The sequence below is a fragment of the Strix aluco genome, chromosome 6 (genome assembly GCF_031877795.1).
Source record: "Strix aluco isolate bStrAlu1 chromosome 6, bStrAlu1.hap1, whole genome shotgun sequence".
Classification (NCBI taxonomy): domain Eukaryota; kingdom Metazoa; phylum Chordata; class Aves; order Strigiformes; family Strigidae; genus Strix; species Strix aluco.
In genome coordinates, this window is record NC_133936.1 from 27,836,270 (window position 1) to 27,857,082 (window position 20,813).

The window sequence follows — 20,813 nt, forward strand, 5'->3', positions numbered from 1 at the left end:
CTGACACAGCACCAGGCAGAACTCCAAGTTTCATTTCTTGGAGTTTTTCCTCAATAGGAATGAGTGAGAACTGAGTGGGGTTTGTTTGGTTTTTTATCTTTAGATACTTTATATATAAACAAGAGAATGGAATTTAATTTCTAAAACCATTTGACAAGATGGTTCTTGTTGCTTTTTTTAAAAACAAGGAGACTCATTATATTTTTCATAAGTCAAAAGCAATTGTTAAGGTCATGGTGGATCCAGTTTTGTTCATTTACAATACTGAAATAATTGCAAGAATTTTTACTGTTACAGATGACAGAAAATATTTGTTTATTAACTTGCTCTCAAGACTTAGAATTATTTCTATTAATTCCTATTACCTCTGGAATTGTATGTTGCTTTTTAATATTAGTTTATTAAAATTATGGAACAGTATCTTCTGGAGAAAGTGACACTCTGTTGTCTTCTGGTGAATTCAGGAATCTTGGTTCTCCATGAATCTACTTCCCTTCCCTTGGGGAGTCCTCCTGGAGGCACTGGACCAAAGTCTGATGACGTTCAGGCACATTTTTCATTCGGGCCAGGTAAAACCTGAGGCTTTCAGTCTCTCAGACATCTTGTGGATATAACCTGGAATTCCACCATTTCAGATCCCTCTGCCATAGCTGGGGCCTCAGCTGCATCACAGACAGCAATGGGTCTGCAACCTCCAGGCCCTCTTCTGTTGCTTCAGAACACCAAGAAGGGGAAAGGTGCAAGTTGTGACTGCTACTCATGTGCTGTACCTGCAGAGGAGATTTCACCAGGGTCTTCTCGAGCGTGCATTGGTGCTAGAACAATCCCTACTGTCAGAAGTATGGCATAAAGAAGAAGGTCCCAACAAGCCATAAAAATAGAGTTCCTAGGCCTGTGCTGGGTGACCCAGTATGTGAGTGGGTATGACTCAACCCTGGAGTTTCCTCCGCATGCGGAAGTTAGATAATCCCACTGTAGCCTTAGTTAATTAGCGATGTGCTCATAAGAGAGGAACAGCATGAGTAATTCTTTCCTTCGAAAGAGACCTTGATAGACCTTCCTGTGGGAGTCATGAGCAGAGATTTCAAGATTTGATATTAACAGTACAAAAAAATAAATATCATGGAGGCATCAGAAGCAGCAGCAAAGGGGGTGTGTGGGGGAGATCTCCAATATTTTATACGGGTGGGGGGAAAAAAACCCCAACTCTAAACTAATTGAAATAACAGAACTCACAGGTGATTCGTAAAATGGAGCCTCTAGTTACCAAAATGCCTAATTAATTTTTCTTATTAGGTTGCTCATAACATTAAAATATTGTTTTTCTCTAAAGTATCACAGTAGCGAACGTTCAGATAGCCTAGGCAGATCTTTTAAGTAAATTGCATTGGCTAGAGGAGTTGAATTTTGTTATCAACCGTGGAAAAAGAAAAGGTAATTGAAAAGGTTTCTTGTGGTTTGGAAATGCCTTCCAAATATTCATTAAACATTTAAGCGACTAAATTTGCAGAATATGTTCCCGACATTGGCACTGGTTCTGTGGTATTTCTCTCATCAGATGGAAGTACTGTGTGTTATGCAGAGTGCATTCATGCATAAACAATATCATTTTCATAAATTAAAACCTCCCCTGCAGAAGGAACATCTGTGCCTGCCTTTGAATAAAAGATGGTGGCATGTGAGTTGCCCCTTGACTGACTAGAAGAATCCTTATGTTTAAGAAGAAGGTGCATAACCAAAAGGCGAGCAAGCCTGGGTCAGCTTTTTCAATTTTATCTGAAAAATTGTCATTCATTTCCCCCCCTCGGGTTATCTAGGGTATATTTAACTCTGTTACCACTGACTGGGAAAGGTTAATCGGGTACTTGAAAAGTTCCCTTTTGCTTTCTTCCTTTTCAGATGCAGCAACAGTTTGGAGTGCGGAGCCGCAGGCTCGGGCAAAATTCAGCGAGATGCTGCAAAATGCATCAGCCGGCGTCGCAATTAATTTTCAGCGTGTTTTTAGCACGAAAGACCGGCCGTGAGGGTGCGGCAGTACTAACGCAGGTTTGCAACGCTTACGCGTTGGATTTCCGTAGCTATGAAAACCTTTTAAAATAGACGCCAGTAGCTTGTTTTCTCGTGAAAAAATGCCCTCATCCACAGGAGAGCCTGTTCCCTTTCTACTGGACTTCAGTGAAATATTTATGAAATACCTCTGCTTTGTGACGGGTTCATCTAAGGGATTTCAGGGAACGTCTCAAATCTGTCTCTGAGGGTCGGAGGCAAAGACCTGTTGCTAAATGTTCCCGGCCATCAGGGGAATTGCCCTCCCGCAGGTGGTGTCTCCCGGTTCCTTAAGCCCCAGACTCAGCAGTGACGGTTAAATCACGCACGCTTCGCGGCTGGCAGGCGGGGGCCCGGCGAATCGATAGCGCCGGGTCCAGGGCCGGCTTGCGGAGGAAGGAGCAGCTGCTGCCGGCGGGGCCGAGCCGGGGCCGAAACGGCATTTCCCCGGTGTGCCGGTCCCGAGATGCCGGGACGAGGCGGGGGGGGCATGCTCCCCCCGTGGGCTGGGAGGGGAGCCCCGCGGGTGGGTGGCCGAGCCGAGGCGGGTGCGGGGGGCTCGGCGCTGCCCACACGGGTCGCCGCAGGTCCCAGGCGAGCCGCGGTTCTGCCCCCGCTCCCCTCATTCAACAAATCAGCATTGCAAATGGCCGGGCGCGCTGTAAACAAACGAACGAAATGCCCCCCCCTCCCCCCGGAACCCCTCAAGGTAACTCCAGAATCCGTGTCCTTTTTTTTTTTTTTCTCCAATTTTATTCTACAAATAATAAGTGTTGCACCTTTCATGAGCTATCCGAATAAAACAATAATCCCATAGGAATTACTTACACTAAGAAAAAAAAAAAATCACATTTAAGGAGAAATGCAACATTCGACCAAATGTTCAATACTATGTTGTTGCCAAAGGATGGATGTTTTTCTAAAATCCCAGTGTGCATTACACCATAATATACAGGATTACAAACAAAATTACAGTACAGATTGATTCCAGTTGAACCAGCGTTACATTTCAAACAGCACTTATTCTGGACTGCATTGTACATGCAATAGCTATTGTTCTAATTACGGATTAAATGGTTTGAATTTGTTTCAAGCTACCGTACTAATCGACTACAATAGGTATATAGCCCGACTTTTACAACCTGATTAGTTTTAGGTTCCGATTTATAAGATGAGCATATGACAACCACGGATCGTGTGAACATGTATAAAATCATGCATTTATATCGCCTGGAAACATTAACATCTTCAAGTTCTCTTCAAAAAAACCACGGAATGCCAAGGGGTTCAAAGACTAAAAAGAAACAGTGCAAATTGTATGTGATAGTCAAGCAGCTTTCGATTTAAAAAGGGTGTTGGCATTTGCTTATAATCTTTATATACAAGTTTGTGCAAGTAATGTGTTGAATTGATATGTTTTAATAGAAAATAAGTCTCTCGTTCTTATATCTTCTCAAGACCTAGGGGATCTGGTTCTTGTTGTAGGGGGGAAAGGAAAAAGAAAAGAAAAAGAAAAGAAAAAAAAAGGGAAAAAAAAAAAAGAGACTTTAATGGGAAAGAAATTGCCCGGATCGTGCATTTTTTTTTTCTTCTTCAACTATTTGAAAGGAAAGAAGTGCTAAGGCAACATAACTTCTCTAAGCACTTTTCTGCTGGTTTAAATTAGTTAAATTATTTTGTATAAATTAGATATAATTCTACCTTTCCAATATGTATAAAAATTGATGAAGCTGCATGGTTTAAAATAGGAAATTCACGTTATAAAAAGTCATTAAAAATTCTGTACAAAATCACAACAAAATAATTCAGCATGGGAAAGGTAACAAGTAGTAAAACGTTGGTTGAAAAATAGAGATTTCATATATATTTTGCAATTGGCCCATCGCTAGTTTAAAAATTGCATAGATCCTAATTATTGCTTGTGATTTTGTTATCCCGATCAGGTGATTGACGCGATCCCGGTGCCCCTGCCACGGCTTCCCCGCGTGGCTGCGGGGCGCGGAAGCCGGGCGGCGGGGGAGCGGGGCGGCGGCGGAGCGGGGCGGCGGAGCGGGGCGGCGGCGGCGGCGGGCCCCGCCGGGCTGCCCCCTGTAAACAAGGCGGTGGCGCCCGGGCGGGGCCGGGCTCGCCCCCTCGCCCTCCCGCGGCGGGGGGCGGCTCAGTCGTGGAAGATGGCGTTGAGCTGGGCGCTGAGGACCCGCTCGTGGTGGGGGTGGCCCTCGTAGGGCGCCAGGCCGTCGACCGGGAGCTCGCAGCGGGAGGCGGCGGCCGGGAAGATGGCGGCGTGGGCGGGCGCGGCGGCCAGCGCGGCGGCGGCGGCGGCGGGGTAGTGCATGGTGAAGGCGTAGCTCTTGTCGAAGTCGGCGGCCGGCTCGTGCTTGAAGGAGAAGTTGCCGTTGACGCTGAGGGGCGGGCTGAGCGGCCCGTCGAAGGCGGGGCTGGCGCCCTCCGCCAGGCCGCTCTCGAAGAAGGGCTCGAGCGCGGCGCCGTAGGCGTGCGGCGGCTTGAGGTGGAAGAGGTGGGAGCTGTCCATGGTGCCGTAGGGCGGGCTGGGCAGCCCCGGCGACTGGTAGGGGTAGGGGGCGGCCGGGAAGGGCCCGCCCGCCGCCGCCGCCGCCGCCACGTGGGGCGGCACCTCCTGGCTCTGCTCCGGCAGGAAAGTCCGCGGGTTGAGCTGCAGGCAGCCGGCCACCAGGTTGGTGGTGGGCTGCGACAGGCCCTTGCAGAGGGTCTGCACGAAGGAGACCAGGTCGGGGCTCTTGCCCGAGCGCAGGATCTCGGAGAGCGCCCAGATGTAGTTCTTGGCCAGGCGCAGGGTCTCGATCTTGGAGAGCTTCTGCGTCTTGGAGTAGCAGGGCACCACCTTCCGCAGGTTGTCCAGGGCCGCGTTCAGGCCGTGCATGCGGTTGCGCTCCCGGGCGTTGGCCTTCATGCGCCGCAGCTTGAACCGCTCCATGCGCGCCTTGGTCATCTTCTTCTTCTTGGGCCCCCGCCTCTTGGGCTTCTGGTCGTCGTCCTCCTCCTCCTCCTCTTCCTCCTCCTCTTCGTCCAGGTCGTCCTCCTCGTCCTCCTCCTCGCCGTTCCGCAGCGAGTCCTCCTCGGCCTCGGCGTGCAGACCCTCCAGGTCCTCCTCCTTCTTGTCCGCCTCGTGCTCCTCGTCCTGGGAGCTGAGGCACTCGTCCGCCCAGCTCGGGGGGCCCTGCGGCTGGGGCTCGCCCATCAGCCCGCTCTCGCTGTACGACTTGGTCATGGTGAGCCTCTGCGTCGCGGAGGAGACAGAAAAGAGCCGTATCAGCACCCGGACCGGCGGCCGCGGCCCCGCGCAGCCACCCGCGGGGAGAAGCCGCCCGCGCCCCCCCCCTGCTGCCCCCGTCCCCTCCCGAGGGAAGCCCCGGCTTCCCCACGGGTGCCAGCTCAAACTTTTAATTGTCTCCGCGGTCCTGCCTTATAATTAAATTGACATATGTTCAAATGCCGTTATGTAACTCGCTCATGTTAGCGGGGAATATAAGCAGATTATGTGTGCGGGAGGCAGCCCGAGCGGCACGGCGCGGGCAGACCGAGCGTTTTTTTTTTTAAAAAAAAACCAAAACAAACACACACACTTGCTGAATCGGTGAGGGGGAAAGGCGGGGGGGGGGCACACGACACAGAGGATACCCACAGGGACGTCCAGCCGGCCGCCCGTGACACCTGTCCCCCCCGCTCTCCGCGGCTCCCCCTCGCCGCCGCCTTGTGCGGGGCTCCCGCACCGCCCCGACGGGCGCCGGACACCTGCTCCCCCGAGCGACGCTGCTCAGCCTCTCCCGGCGAGATCCCCCCCCGGTCCCGCCTCCGTCCCCAGGACTGTCGCCGGGTGCCGGCGGCGGGGTGGCGAGCGGCGGTGCCGCGCGGCCCCCGCCCGCCCTAACAGGTGCGGACCGGCCGCGGCTTTCCGTCTCCGTCGGCCCCTCCGCCGCAGACGGGCATCGTCCCTCCGCTTCCCGCGGGGGCTTTTCGTTAGGGGTTGCGACCGTCCCCCGGTCGCAGCGGGCACACCGGGGAGGAACAATGCCGCCCGCCCGCCCGCCCGGCCGCAGCCTGCGGTGGGACCGCGGCGGCCGCCCTCCGCGGAGGAGAGGGAGCTGGAAGTTAGGAAGCGCGTAGGTGCAAGCGCGTATATAATAGGTGTGTGCGTAGATGGACGCGCATACACGTATTTAAATGTGTGTACGGACGCACATATACCTTTACATATATATAATGTAAGCACACATACATGCGTATGGATGGATACAGGTGTGCACGCACCCAGCCGCCTGCGCACACCGGCAGGACCGACCGCCGGTTCCCACGACCGCAAGCGGCACTACAAACCGAAGCCGCTCCGGCAGCGGCAGGTCCCGCCCGCCCCGACCCCGCAGGCTCCTCTCCCATCCCGGTAGCCGCCGCCAACCCCTTTCCCGCGGAAGGAGGGAGGGTGCGTGTGGGGTGAAAACCCGGTTTCCCGTTACCTCCGTTGCTCAGCCTCTCCTGCGCGGTGACGGTCTCATAACCCCGGTGCAGCTCTCTCCCGTCCGAGGGCGCCGCGCGTGTTGGTTGTGGGGTTTGGTTGGTTGGGTGTTTTTTTTCCTTTTTTTTTTCTTTTTTTCCTTTTTTTTTTTTTTTTTTTTTCCTCCCCGAGGTTACGCAGCGCCGGGCTCCCCCGTTATATAGCGGGACCGAGGATGCGCGGCGGGGGAGGGAACGGGGAGGGGAGGGGGGGCCGGCACCGGGACTTGGGTACCGCGCGCTCCAGCGCCACCGCCCAACGCGCCTGCGCCCCGCCCCGCGCCCCGCCCCGCCCGGCGGCACGCGCCATATGGCCGCCCACGTCAGGCTCTTCTTCTCCCCCCCCATTTCCCCCCCTCCCCGCCACGTGACACCCCTTATTTGTATGCGGCCGCTCGCCCGCCCGTTGAGCCGCCACGCCCTTTGTGCCCCGCCGGGCGCCGCCATCTGTCACCGGGACCCCCCCCACACACACACACTCCTCCCCCCACCCTCAACATTCCCGGGGGGCGGCGGGGCGGGCGCGGTGCAGAGCGGAGCTACGCTCCGCACCGCGCCCGACCCGCCGCCACCCGGGGTGAAAAGGGGGGGTGCGCGCCTGCCCCGACCCGCGGAGCCGCATTGTTCCCATTGTTCCGGGGTGCACCCTCCGCCGGTCCCCGCCGCCCCCCTGTACAGCTCCCGGAGACTCCCTGTCCCCCTCTTTGCCGCCCCCCCCGCCGCCGCAGACCCCCGTGCCTTTCTCCGGTGCTTGGGGCGGGGGTGTGTGTGTGTGTGTGTGTGTGTGTGTGTGGAGCGGCGTCCCGGGGCTTCTGTGCCCCTCGGTCTGTCCTGCCGCCTGGAGTAAACGTTGTTTGGCTTTGCCCGGGTTTTGGATGGAAATCCGGTCGGTTTAACGGGGAGTTTGAAAGAAAGAGGCTGAGCGGTGGCTTTGAAAGTCTTTAAACGCCTCGGCGGAGTTCGCGGACACCGCGGAATTTCAGAGATGCGCTTTAACGAGGGAGGTACCCCCCCTCGCATGGTAACACGGGGGGAGCTTTGCTACCGGCACGCGTTATCCGGAGATTTAATCAATAAAAAAGAAAACAAAAAATCATTTATTTTCGCCTCATGCGGCTTTAAACCTGAAACCAGTAATTCCGCCTTGCGGAGACAGACTCGAAAGATATTTTTCCAGGCCGGGTTATTTTTAAAATGTTTCTCTCCCGTTCGTGACCTACATAGCCCTGGGGCTGGCGGGCTGTTTGCCTTCTCGGTAATCAAATCCGAAGGGCAAACGGCTGCGTTTTGTTATTTCCAAGCTGGCCGGTTCTCGGTGTGAAGCGAGGGGCGGCAGCACGGCGTGTTCCGCCGGCTCGGATGAGCCGGGCTGGAGCGGGGCACGCTCGGGTCACCGGCGGCTGCGGCCCTTCCCTAGGACACGGCCGGGAGGGCGGTGTCGGTGCCTGCCCACTGAACAGCAGCCCCTGCCCGTGGCGAGCCCCTCTCTGCCCGCAGAGCTGCCCCCGGGGCAGGGGCCGGGAGGGTTGCCCGTGCCCCGGGCGGCTGGGCCGGGCGCCCCGCCGGACCGGCCGCCCCCCAGGGAGCGCGACCCCGTTAACGGAGCGCTGCTGGGGCCGCCGCGCCGCGGGCGGGAAGCGGTGAGGTTTGAACAGGTTTTGAGCGCGCGGGACAGGGATGGGGCTGCTGGAAAATGTCACCCGCGGGACTGGCTGGAACACACCCGGGAGCGTGGGGCTGGGCGGGGGGGGAACACCAGGCAAAAACACCAGGGCAGAAAACTTGCATCCCGGGGAGCGGTGAGAGCTTTGGGATGCGCGTGTGCCTCTGAGCGAGTTCAGTACAGTCAGCTTCCCCGAGACCAAAATAAAGTCAACAAATTGTCGGTAGACAGATCAGCAGATACACAAATAAAGAGGCAGGCAGTCAGACAGGGGGGCTTAAAGCCCGCCGAGCCCGGCGCGGGGGGCTGGTTCCACCCCAGGCGGCGGTGGGCGAGGGGCCACGCGTGGCCGTGGAGGAGCCGGGCCGGCAGGTGCGGGGAACTGCTCGGTGCAGCGCGTCGGGGCCGCGGACGGGCGCTGCGCTCCGGGTGCGGGGGGCTCTGCCGCGCCGGCTTCGTCCTTCCCGCTCCTCTCGCTGCTCCGGCCCCGCTTCCCCCCCCGATCCCCCAGGCAGCCGGCTCTGCCTTCCCCGCTCGGGCCGTCCCCTGCCTCCGTGGCGCCGGTTTCCCACCTTCTCTGCCTCTCCTCTTCCCCCAGACCCTTGATTTTATCGCTCCAAGAGTCTCTTCCCCCCCGCCCCAAGCCCCGACCTACAGACTCCTCCTTCTCCATCTGGCTTCTAATTCGGCTTCTGTTTATTTTCCTCCCGAATCCCTTTTCCTTTTTTCTTTTTCTTTCATTTTTCTTTTTGTTTTTCATTTTTCCCTTCTTTTTTCCTTGCTTTTTTCCTTTTCCTCTCTCTCCCCTCCCCGTCCCCCGCAGCGCGGCACGCGAACCGCACGCGTCCCAGCAAAGCTCCGGTCCCGGCCTGGCCGTCCCCCGCCCCGCCAGCTCCCGCCTCGTCCGCGGCCACCGGCCCTGGCCGGAGGGGAAGCCCCGGGGCCGGTGCGGTGGCGGGGAACGCAGCCCCTCCGCGGGGCGCCGCCGGGGCTGAGCCGTGACCCGGTCGGGCGGCAGCGGGGTTTTGTTGGGGGCGGAGGCGGGGGAGCGGCGCTGTGGAAACGCCTTCCAGTTGTCCGGAGCGCGAAATCCGCTCCCGAGGAAGTCTCTTGGGTTTGCGGCATTATCTTAATTAAGATAATTGATTCATATTGCACCTGCGAGAGTGCGGAGAAAGGATGCCTCCCCAAATAGCTTAAAGCTATTGGAGAGAGGAAGCCGCGCTTAGAATTTAGCGAGTGATTTACTGCCCGGGCTGTTCGGGCTCTCTCCTGTCGCTGTTACGTTTCCCGCTCCCTCCCTCTCCAGCGGGACACCGCACAAAGCCCGAGGGTTATCCTAAAAAGAACCCCAAACGATAAGGAAAAGTGTCCCAACCCGCTCCCCCTGTCCCCCCCGGCCCCGCCCATCCCATCCCATCCCATCCCATCCCATCCCATCCCATCCCATCCCATCCCATCCCATCCCATCCCTCCGCACCGCCAGACCCCGTGTTGGGGTTCCCCGGTCGCCCCTCTCCCAGCGCTGCGGCGAGAGGCGTGGAGAGGAGCGGAGAGCAGCGGGCGGCCGCCCCGCACGCTGCCCGGAGCGCTCGGGTGCCGCGCTCGGACCTCGCCGGGGGGGACAACGCTTTGAAATACCGCTCTGGTACCGGTCTGGTGCTGGGGTGCGTCTGTATCGCCCTTGCTAGCCTCTCTGTAAGATACGTCTACAGCAGGGCTCGAAATTGGCACAAATGGTTAAGGTGCCTTTCCTGCTCTTTTTTCCCTTAAGACTCAGTGTATTAATTTTATTGAGCCTTTCCCCGTTAGATAAATGCCGTTGTTGTTTTAATTCTATAAATGTAAACTTCTATTTAGTTAATGGAAAATACATCACCACCAAGGTTTAATTATCAGCTTTTTAAATGACTCTTTTAGTCAAGTGCACACAATTATGAAATCACAATAGATTTAAAATATAATTCAAATTGATTAAAAAAAACCCCAAACAAATCAGAGAAGTACGTACTATTAAAGCAATGTCTAAATTGTATTGGTAGGCCAGCTACTGCCTGAGCTAGAGTTTAAGTAACATCAGCAGTCTTTGCTATCGGTGTCAAACCACCTCTGTTATTAGGAAAAAGGATTCTTATCAGACGGGATTTAGATGCTGTTATAACTGCAAAATCTAATTATTTTTGATCCAGGCATTTACCCCCAGAGTCCCACCTTGTTTAAATAAAGTGTTTTCTTTCCTCTTGAACAAATGCATTTCCATTTGAATTAAATATTGATAATTTGACCTTTTAGTTCCTTTAACTAATCAAAAGGAAAAAAAAATCCAAATGTAGATCCTAGTGCCTTGCCCTAGTGGGTCTTTCCGCTTGAATAGACACTGAGATTAAATGAGTCAAACTTCCTCTTTCATTGCACTCTCTTTGCACTAATTGCTTATGCAAAAATGCAGATTTGTATTAATTAGTAACTCCACTGATTAGTTCGGTGGTATTTTCATGTAATAAATCATGCTGCAGACACAATTTTTGGCACGTCCCCAGTAGTGGCTCAGGATGCAATAAGTTTTCCATATTAAATAAAATCTTAGCCTAAATCTACCTTTTCGTTGCAGGTACACTGTGTACCACCTGCTGTATGCACCTGCTACGGGAAATTACCTTCTGTCCCTGGCAAGCCTCTTTCCTTTCCTTGATAATGCACTGCTCTTCACAGGGTGTAGACTTTAAAATGGGAAGCATGAATCACAGAATCAGAGAAGGAGAGAAAACTGATGTTATTTTTAACCTTTTCAAATGAATAATGCTCATTTTTAGGGGATGAAAGCTATGTAAGATGCATCAGAGGTAGATTTTCTTTTCTTTCCTATGCCCAGCCATGTGATCTCCTTTTACAGCACCATTCACTGCATGCCCAAATTATCATGCATAAAACCAATTTTTTAACATTTCTTTCTCTTTCCTCAAGCTGCAGAGACTGAACTCTTACAAACATGACCCTTGTTAACTGGATCATACCTTAGTCAGGTACAGAGGCCTCATCAGCAGCAAGACTCCAGAGGATCCATAATGGTATCTACATATTACTGAAAATGCCCTCACTTGCTCATATCGTGAAACCACTATAAAAATCTCTCTAGAGCACACACAGGCTCACATGTCCAGTAGCTCAGATCTATATCTGAAAAACCTTTCCTAATTCTTTCAAAAATCATCCCAGATAATACCTTTCTACCTGTTTCCCTCAGAGAAGTCTTTGCTTCGCACCTTTTCCTCAAGCAAGTCAGAATAATGTATCAGTGTGATATGTACCACAACAAATAATGTCGACTAGTGCAGTACTTGGATAAAAGAATAAGAAGCTCCAGTGGAATATAAAAGACAATGACACTGGTGTCATTTCCTCACAGGTGATACTTTTAGGGGCAGAAAAACCTTTGCCTCTCTCCTGCCAAGACTCTCACTCAGATAAGCAGGACTGCTGCCACAAACCAACTTGCAGGATTCAGCTTTTGGCCCTCAGTCTAAGCAGTGCGATGGGGTGGAAGAGCAGCAAACACAGGTGCCAGCAGATTATCCAAAGCTTTGCTGAGATTAAAATCTTGTCTCAATATGAGTTATTGCATATTCTCTAAATAGAAATGTCCTTAGTGGTGGCTTTAAAAGGTCTGCCTTTGTTTTCCTCTGAGAGAAAATAATGGTTGAACCCCAGGCTATGCACATAATAGCTTACGCATTTGTTCCCTATGGCCCTGCAATCTGAACATTTTGCAAACACTTTGCAGTTCCTAGCAAAAATGTTGGTTCTGCTAGTATTCCTTTCTTGAAGAGAGAAAGCAAAAATCAAAACACTCTTACAGGGTTATACAAAAAATGGTCCTGATTAATTTCAGAACATGGTTACTTGTTTTAGCAATATCCTGAGAACAGAACAAGGAAGGTTAAATCAATGATCCACAGGGATGGAAAAAGAGATTCAAATAATCATTAAATCTTATTACATAATGCGGCTTTGTTTTTACCTCTCAGAGTGAGTTCACACCTGGGTCTGCGCTTTAAGTGCTCCACAGTATGTTGGGCATGATGGAGAATCATTTTCCCATCATAGTACAGTGTAACCTCTGCATCTGTAGAACAAAACTAGTCAACTGAAACTCTTGCTGAGCATTTTAACTGTATCTGGGGATATTCTTCATTATATACAGCACCACATTTTGAGTACTTGCCTTCCTTTGCCAGTCCTGTTATCACCCCTAATTTGCCCAAGAATGTGTGTTGTCACATGGGACTGCTTTTCAAAGGTGCTCCTGGCACGTTAACCATCCCAGCTGTGAGTGTGTTTTCCCCAGCACTCCACTGACACGTGATGTGCTCTTCCTCCATGTCTCAAGGTGGTGTCTCAACTTCTTATCCACAAAGGACAGAATGAACATCAGACAACACACTTCGTTTGCTGCCTTTCACTCCAGAGATGCAGTGAAGAGATGGCATTTTGTCATCCAAGAAGCAACTTTGCTTTGCTCTCAGTTCCTGCAGAGAGTGTGGTTCGGTTGCCCTCCATTGGCTGCGGCAATCTTAACATCTACTTCAATAAGTTATGGATGTATTAAGGCCCTAACACTGAGACCAAGCACAACATAAATACAACATAAATAGCCTGCAATCACATTCCAAGGACTCTCAAAGGCAAGTGTACATTAGAATAAAAATGATGACTGAAATACAAAATGTTTTATTGTAAGTTCTTGTGCAAAATTAACTTTCTGTGATCTTTCAGTAGGGAAGATGCAAGGGTCCAAGCACCTGAGACTTGCAAGCCTTGTTCAGGTACTCAGTGTAGGGGAAATGACCATTGACTTGAAGTGATTGTGGGAGAAGAGTGGACAAGCTGGAAGTAAACAGTAGATAAGGAACGATCAACACACTGTAGCCTGCCAGGTGCCCTTTGGGGGAAGTCTGGCCTTAGTGGAGTCATGGCATGAGCAGAGACACAACAGCTAAGGATGTTCTGCCTGGAGTCATCTTTCAGGGAGAGGTCCTGAATGCAGAGCTTTAGCCCAAGGCTCTAGGAAGGAAGATTTCTGCTGACGGGATGAAGTGTGTATGCCACGACGCACATTACACTTCTCTTGTGTGCCCAGATAGACCTTTCCCGTACCTTTCATCTGTGGCGACTCTTGCCCAGGAAAGCATTGCTCTTCGATAGTCATCTTCTGAGCCCAGAGAAAAGTACGTCCTGAAAACCTGTAGTGTTCTCGTCTGGCTTAGTCCTTCCATCAGAATTTTTTTCTTACTGCTGAACCTTTGCTTGGTTTATGTGGATTCCCAAGAGAGGAGGAACATGCTGGTAAATCACTGTTCCCTGCACAGCTGAGCTCCAGTTACATGCCACTATGATAATATAAATATTTACTCATTTTGTCCCTCTTCACCCTAGTAAGAGGATAAGAGCATCTGGCCCTTTGTTGGTAGTCTACTGTCAGTTTGCTAGAGCATGCACCTTGTTTATGTTCACTTGTACAAGAACACATAAATAACTCTCCTCTCCACTGTTTTGCAGAGCGCAGTCACTGTTAAGAGTAGGTGTTAAACCTACCCTCCTGAGGGGAGTGGAGACTTCTCACCTGATCACTCTTCAGATGGCTTGCAGAGCCGTATTGTACAATATGAAATACAAAGCAGTGGAGAACAAATCTATGACTTTTGCATTTCTGTACATTTATCCTGGCACTTCATGCTGTGGTATTTGGCAGAATCTTGTTGGCAACACAGAAAACCTCACAACCAACAGCAGAGCAATGGAGAATGAGACATAGCATCTTTTAAAATTGGCTGGAAGTGTTAGTGGAAGCAGAAATATAGAGCATATCTTTAAGATGTATTTTTAAAAGATCTATTTCAAACGATCATCTGTAGTTCTTCTGTATCCATGTCATCTTTATGTAGACTGGTGCTCTGCAAAGCTATCACTAAGTAGAAGGACTACATATTCCTTCCAAAATTAATGTAAAGCTTAAAGTTGTCCTTGCTGATGTTGATTTAGAGGGAGAAATCTCATTTTAAAAAAAAAAATCCCTTCAGAATTGAAAAGCAACTGTCAGCTCTTTTTTTTTGTTTTTTAACTGCAAGAGGGTTTAAGGTTCACAACAGCAAGAATCTCTGTCTCTGAAAAATTTGTATTTCTAGAATAAATTATGCTCAAAAGGGTACAATAAAGATGTAGTTATAGACCCTTGGCAATTTCAGTTTGTGTAAGGCATATAATCAAGTTCATAGGTAATTTAAAGTCTATTTCTTCTACTGTATATCCACAAATAGTTATAAATTTCTTGGATTGCCTTGATTTCTAGTTATCGGTTGAAATTTTGTGGCAGGTCATTCAATAGTTGATGTGAGCGAATGCGTGTAAGAACTGTGAACTGGAAACAGCAGTGCTGCAGAGCTGGTCTGGCCATCCGTTGGCAGCACTGTTGTATTCCCACACTTTGATTAAGGGCTTTGTTCTGAGAAAATTAGTCTGAATGTGACACTGTAGGTGCACGCTTCATGTCAAGTATGTGAGGGATCTCATCAGAACTAGTGTGATTACTTGCACATCTTCTAGCTCACAAGTCTACAGAGTGAGAAGCAGGGCATTATCTCACCGAGCTTTTGAAATAGATAAACACTTCATTTTCGCTGCCTTTTCATGTGCAGTCAGATAAATGTAACAGCTTGCCGCTGCTCAAGGTGGGAGGGCTCGCTCTCTCTGCCTCCTTTTCTATTTCTCTCTTCCGTTTGTTCTTGTTGGTGTAATCTGCTCCATCTCCTGAACCAGATCTGGTGCCTGTGAGGCTCGGTTTAGAAAACTCCTTGTCACTGAACAAGTTACACTGGCTCATGAAACACCTGACAAACACCTCCACAAGTGCAGGATAAGAGGCAGAAATGCACAGCCAGGAGCCAAATAAAGACGGGGGAGAAGGGAAAAGGGAGTGGGAGGAGATCCTTGCTTTTTCTGCTGCAGTAAGGTACTGCACTGAGCCATCGTGTCTGGTGGAACTGCACCATTTTCTCCTTCTTGCTAAAGCATCCAGGATGGATCTGCTGAAAACATGATTAGCAGGCCAGACAAACCTTTGATCTGGTGCAGTATGAGAACACTGTGTTTATATTATTCTGCCCTTCTTGTTTTTAGCGTTGTAGGAATCAGCCAGTGGCAGAAGGGAATTCCTGCCTGTCCTAGTTTGGATCTCTGAACAACTGATCCCTGAGATGTCTTCAGCAAAGCTGAAGTCCCCTGGATAGCTTACACCCATGTTATCCTACCCCCTGCACACCTGCCATGTGTTTCCTTCTCACTCCACTCTCACGTGTCACCTGTGCAAGTTCAGTCTGAAGAGCAGATAGCACAGGGCTGCTTAGATCTACATTTTCAGTTTGAAGAGATGGTAGCTTTCATTCATCTGGGCAACAGCATTGTTTTAGTCAGAAACCAACTAACAAGCTCCATGGGGAAGAAAATATCCAGCAAGATGGACTTTCACACCAGGTTGGAGGGGATTCTGTAAAAGGATTCACTAAGCAATATTTAGGAAGAAACATGTAAGAGTCAGTATCAGACTCAGAGGTGGTGTTCAGGATCCATCACCAATGACACAGGATTTCTTGCATCTCTGCAGTGAACTCCTCCTTCCAAGGTGCAGCAAATGACCAATATACAATCACTTTCAACTGTCAGAGCCTTGTTTCTAATAACCGTAATGCTAGCATTTATCTGATTACAAAATGTAGTATTTTCTATGAATCCTTTCTATAAACAGAAGAAAGCCTCTTTTCTTTAAATGCCTGGAATTGTTAAGTAAACCTTAAGTTAAACACAATGAACTTAAGCAAGGCTTTTTCTGTTTTGTTTCTAGTTAACTGCAAGAGAACACTACTTTATTTCTTTGCATTACGGTACAAACTGGAGCTAATATTCTTGACCAGTCTGAGATTGTTTACAAGGGACTGAAAAGAAGCCTTCAATGAAATATAGGTATAAGAATATGAAATGAAGTGAAAAAACAATTTGATCAAATATTTTGCTTCATACAGGTAGTAGAAAAGAAATGGAGCACCTGTACAGAAGTTCACTTAGGAGTGTTACTGCTGTGGTGGAGAGATGAATGGCGATGAGGGCAGTGCTGGGCAGATGAGTGGGAGGAGCGGGGGAGGCAATGAAACAAGGTAACTTAAAGCTGTTTCTGTGCTCATTTAACTACTGTATTCCCAATCAACTTTCCAAATAAATTAGAGAAGTTGAAGTATGTCTTCAATTTACACCAGCTGCTGGTTGCCTTGCACAATTAAAGTGTGTGGAGTGGTACCACTGTGCTCTACAATCTGCAGGGACCATCAAGGCTCACAGCAGTAGCATCAGTGTCTCCTGAATGGTCTCTTGTGTTTGTCATCCAGGACCATGCTATCCATACATGGGAGGAGGATTCTGTCTATGGATGGTTGGTTCTGCTCTGGATCTGCAGTAATATCTGAGCACAAGTTTCTCTCCATTTCCGTCCTCAGTTCATCTCAACACATACATCCTTGAAGATGGTACAGAGAGGTTGTTATAAGGTCAGCAAATAAAGTGATGATAAATGCCGTCTTTACAAAAATTGTCCGTTTTCTCTGGCAGAGAAGATGGGAATGTCCTTTTATTGTGTACTAAATTGAGCAAATATTTATTAGACGGTGAAAATAAGCAAGCTAACTGCCCTTAAAAATCTATTTTCACGTTTGCATTTGTTTGAATGAAAATGTTTCTCACATATTCTAGATGTGAAATAGCAATGCTCCATGTGCTCCATTTCTTTGTTTATAAGTTAAATTGTATATGTGTATGTATTGAAGGATAACAATGCATGGTACAAACAATATAAATCATATACAGGAAAAAAAAATCTGCCACTAGATTGTGTCATTCTGTTTTATAATTTGCCAGAAATAAATATCTGTGTTGACATTTCACCTTCTCGCCCCTACATCAGCTTCAGTGCCATGGTCTTCTTGATGATCATGCCTACCAGAAGTTGGCACTGAAAGAACCTGTCCTACAGAAATATGTCCCTAGAAAGTGGAAAACTCAGATTCACAAACAGGCTTTGAGTTGGTGAACATAAAAGAATTCAAAAGGTACCTCTCCTCGATAACATTTGCTTTTTTTTTTTTTTTCCCCCATTTTATTCTCAACCACAATGATTTAGAGGCTAAAAGTCAACCAACCATCGTACCTACTGAATGCTGTCCTAATTTGCCTATTACCTACATGCACGTTGCCATTTTCTCATGTAAGTCCTCTATCAAACTACAACACTATTGAGCTTTCAAATACAAGACCTTATAACCTGGGAATTATTATTTATAATTGCTGTTTTCTGATTGGACAGTCAAGTCACTTTGAATAGAGCTGTACTTCTGGCTGAAAAAAGGCAATTCTGCAACTTCATGTGGAAAGACATTTTTAAAATTTTTGTAGAAAATACAAAGGATTTTTTAGTGACATGAACATTTTCACATTTTAAAGTTGTATCTGGTAAATATTAAAGATTTATTTGGCTTCATGCTGATTTTCAGTAAAAGCAGATTCCTGTCTTAAAATGCAAAGCAGTGATTTCAGATAGGTTCCTACTATTGAGTGACAGCTGAAGGGGTGTGAACCCGTCAGAGTCTGTAGCAATTAGAGACAGACAAGAAGAAATTAACCATATATAATATTTTAGTGGAAAAGGGAAATTATTACAGAAAATTTAGAGATTACAAGATGGAAAATTGTTCATATCTCTTTCTCTCCAATAGCTGTAGCTTCTCATGAAGACTGATGAAAATGTCTTCAACATGATCCAAACGGCACTTAAAGCCTCAGGGTTCACTTCATGTCTTTTGATGCATCCCCGATCAGGCTTTGTTTTGGGATGTGTGATGGTATAGGACCATTAACCACTATCAGTAAGTGCTAATGTTAATTACATTAAGCACAATCCTCCAGTCGGTCCAGCTGTTATTCATTTCTTATAGGTTACCTAGTCTTGTTTGGGGTTTTATCTGTGCTCCAGAAAGACATCTTCGAGTTTTCTTCCGGCTTTATTTAAATTATGTTAATTCACGTATGCCTCAGTGAAATACTTTTATACTTTTAAAAGTTTATCTTTCATTTTTCAAGTGATTTTTTAATATTATTTTTGCATGTGATTTTAATGTTTAGTTATGGTGTTGCCCCTGAATGTTTAGCATAGTAAACGACTTCAACATCTTGTATTTCATATAGTGTGCCTCTTGAAAAAATAAATCTCAATATATTTTTGGATGGGTTTGGGCTGTTTTCCTCACATTTGAATATCACATTTTGTTTCTTTGCTGTCATCACGCGAGAACGGCATTGGTATCCGTTTCCCTTACTAAATTCCCCTTTGTTTTTCAGATCATTATCAACTGCAAATGATATTTTGAGTGTTATTCACCTGCTGCTTTACGTCAGGTGGGAGCCCAGCCCTGCTGCTGCCTGGAAGGGGGGGGCACGGGCAGCTGTGGACCTACAGCTATCAGCCCCTAGCGCTCCGCGCACCGCAGCTAAGGGCTGCAAAGCCCTAAACGGACAGAAAGCGGTCTATTAGTGTTTAGAGACCTGCAGCATGGCTCAAGTGGGGCTCCTGGCTGCTGGCGAGGGCGCCTGCGGGAGCGGGCGGCGGGGAGCGCCGGCCTTAGCCGGGCGCGCAGCTCCATCTCCCGGGCAGCGCGGGGACCCGCCGGCACTCCCGGGGCAGCCGTCGGGTTCGAAAGGCGCCCGGGCACTTCCGAGCCGCTTTCCCTCTGCCCGGGGAGTGTCGCAGCCCTTCCCTGGCGGGGCAGCGCACGACGGCGCGGCTGAAGAACGGCGCTGAAAATGCGAGTGTCTGGCTTCGGGACGGGTTCAAGGCTGGAACGCTGAGCAGAAGCTTGGTGGGGAAGGTCTGGGGGCAGGGGCATGTGTTCCTCCTGCGTTTAGCCAGTTTTTCAGAGGTAAGCAGCGAACTGGCCCTGAGAAACGCTTTATTTGTAAAACTTGAGGTTTCATAATTCTAGAGGAGGAGTTGAGGTTAAGGTTACATTTAGGATCCAGGAAAACAAGAGTCGCAGAAGCAGGTTTTCTGCTATATTTTGCAAAGCCATGAGATTGGTACAGTCATATGCGAATGCCTCGCTCTTAAACTTGGAGGAGCCATAACTGTTTAAGCTCTTGTAAGTTGACAACTCAGTTAAGGGTTTGGAAAAGATACTTCGGAGGCATCTCTCCCGTTGCATGTGGTAAGGCTCCCTGGGGTAAAGGGAAGGTAGGTCTGAAGATATTTAATAGTCTCATTCCAAGTACCTGAGCAACAGAGCAGTTCAGGTCAAGTTTAGAAAAATCAGATCCCAGCAGCAGTTTCCTGAGGTGGCTTGAGAAGTCCTCCAAGAAAGTCACATAGGAAGGATTTTAATGCCTTTAGTCTTAATTTCCAGGCATGTCTTGTGTTCCCTCCTATGGGGTTAAAGTTACAGGTAGGATTAGGGGGACATGAAATACTGACAAGCACATTTCCCTCTCTGGTGCGTAGGACACTCTGAGGTAAGTTGAAGGCTGAATTTGAATGTCTTATTCTTACTCTGCAGGAATTGTAGGTGGTCTTGCGCTTTCCTGAAGAATAAAAGTAAGCATAACACAAATAGTTAGGAAGGTAAGGTTTACAGAGGTATCTTTCCTGCTGTGTTTCACAAAATCCTATGAGATCATTTCAGGACTGGTCTTATGAACCTGAATGCCTTATTCTTAATTTTGGAGCAGGAATAGTGCTGCTATGCTTTTGTGAAGACTATAAGAGAGCACGAGAGAGTAAAGACTGCAGGACCATTGTGTTCTTGCAAGGTCTTCTCAGGTTGTTTCAGACTTTCAGCAGGTTATTTGATGAAGCCTGATGCAGTTAGCTTGGGGTTGGTAGTTATGGATTTAAAGAGCTTAATTTTTTTGGGCAGCAGGTGGTGCTTGGTCTACATGATCGTTTTAGTAGCCGTTCGCCATTGAACGGCTTGCTATGACATAGCATTCGGTAGTGGCTGCTACACGCTGCCCGTTTTTCACTGAGGGCTTTTGGCAGGACCAGTGATGTGACTATAGGTGTTTGCTATGGGACTGTTTGTGCAAATCACAGGAAGAACCAGGATTAATCAGAGGAGGGAGCATGTATGTGGTTATTGCATTTAAGCAAATCATGATCAAGACAATTACGATCAGAAATAAAGAGAGAGAGAACTCTTCCCCCTACTTCATGCAGTCATGAAGCCAGCTGACACATCTGTGCCTAAACCTGTCTCTGAAAATCAGGAAGGGGAATCCATATCCAGAAAACACACACACACAGATCAGCAGGTGCTGGTGATTTCCAGGCTCCTGTGGACATCCATGAGCTGGAGGCCCTAAGGAAAGTGTCAGGTACAGTGGTCTGCAGCTCATCTCACCTGGTCACAGCACACTGAGATGGGGTGTTGTTCTCAGCTCTCTCCTTTCCACAACTGTGACCTCTGCTTTGCACATGAGCTATGATAAT

General features: G+C 48.9%; 1 protein-coding gene across 1 annotated transcript; it reads right to left on the reverse strand.

Annotated features, from left to right (window-relative positions):
- Nucleotides 1-4,080: 4,080 nt before the first annotated feature.
- On the reverse strand, nt 4,081-6,677 carry NEUROD1 (neuronal differentiation 1). Its single transcript, XM_074829275.1, has 2 exons — nt 6,540-6,677; nt 4,081-5,305 (listed from the first exon to the last, which is right to left on the reverse strand). The coding sequence occupies exon 2, from the start codon at nt 5,294-5,296 to the stop codon at nt 4,205-4,207; it is 1,092 nt and encodes a 363-aa protein (XP_074685376.1). The 5' UTR covers nt 5,297-5,305; nt 6,540-6,677; the 3' UTR covers nt 4,081-4,204.
- Between the last annotated feature and the right edge of the window lie 14,136 nt (nt 6,678-20,813).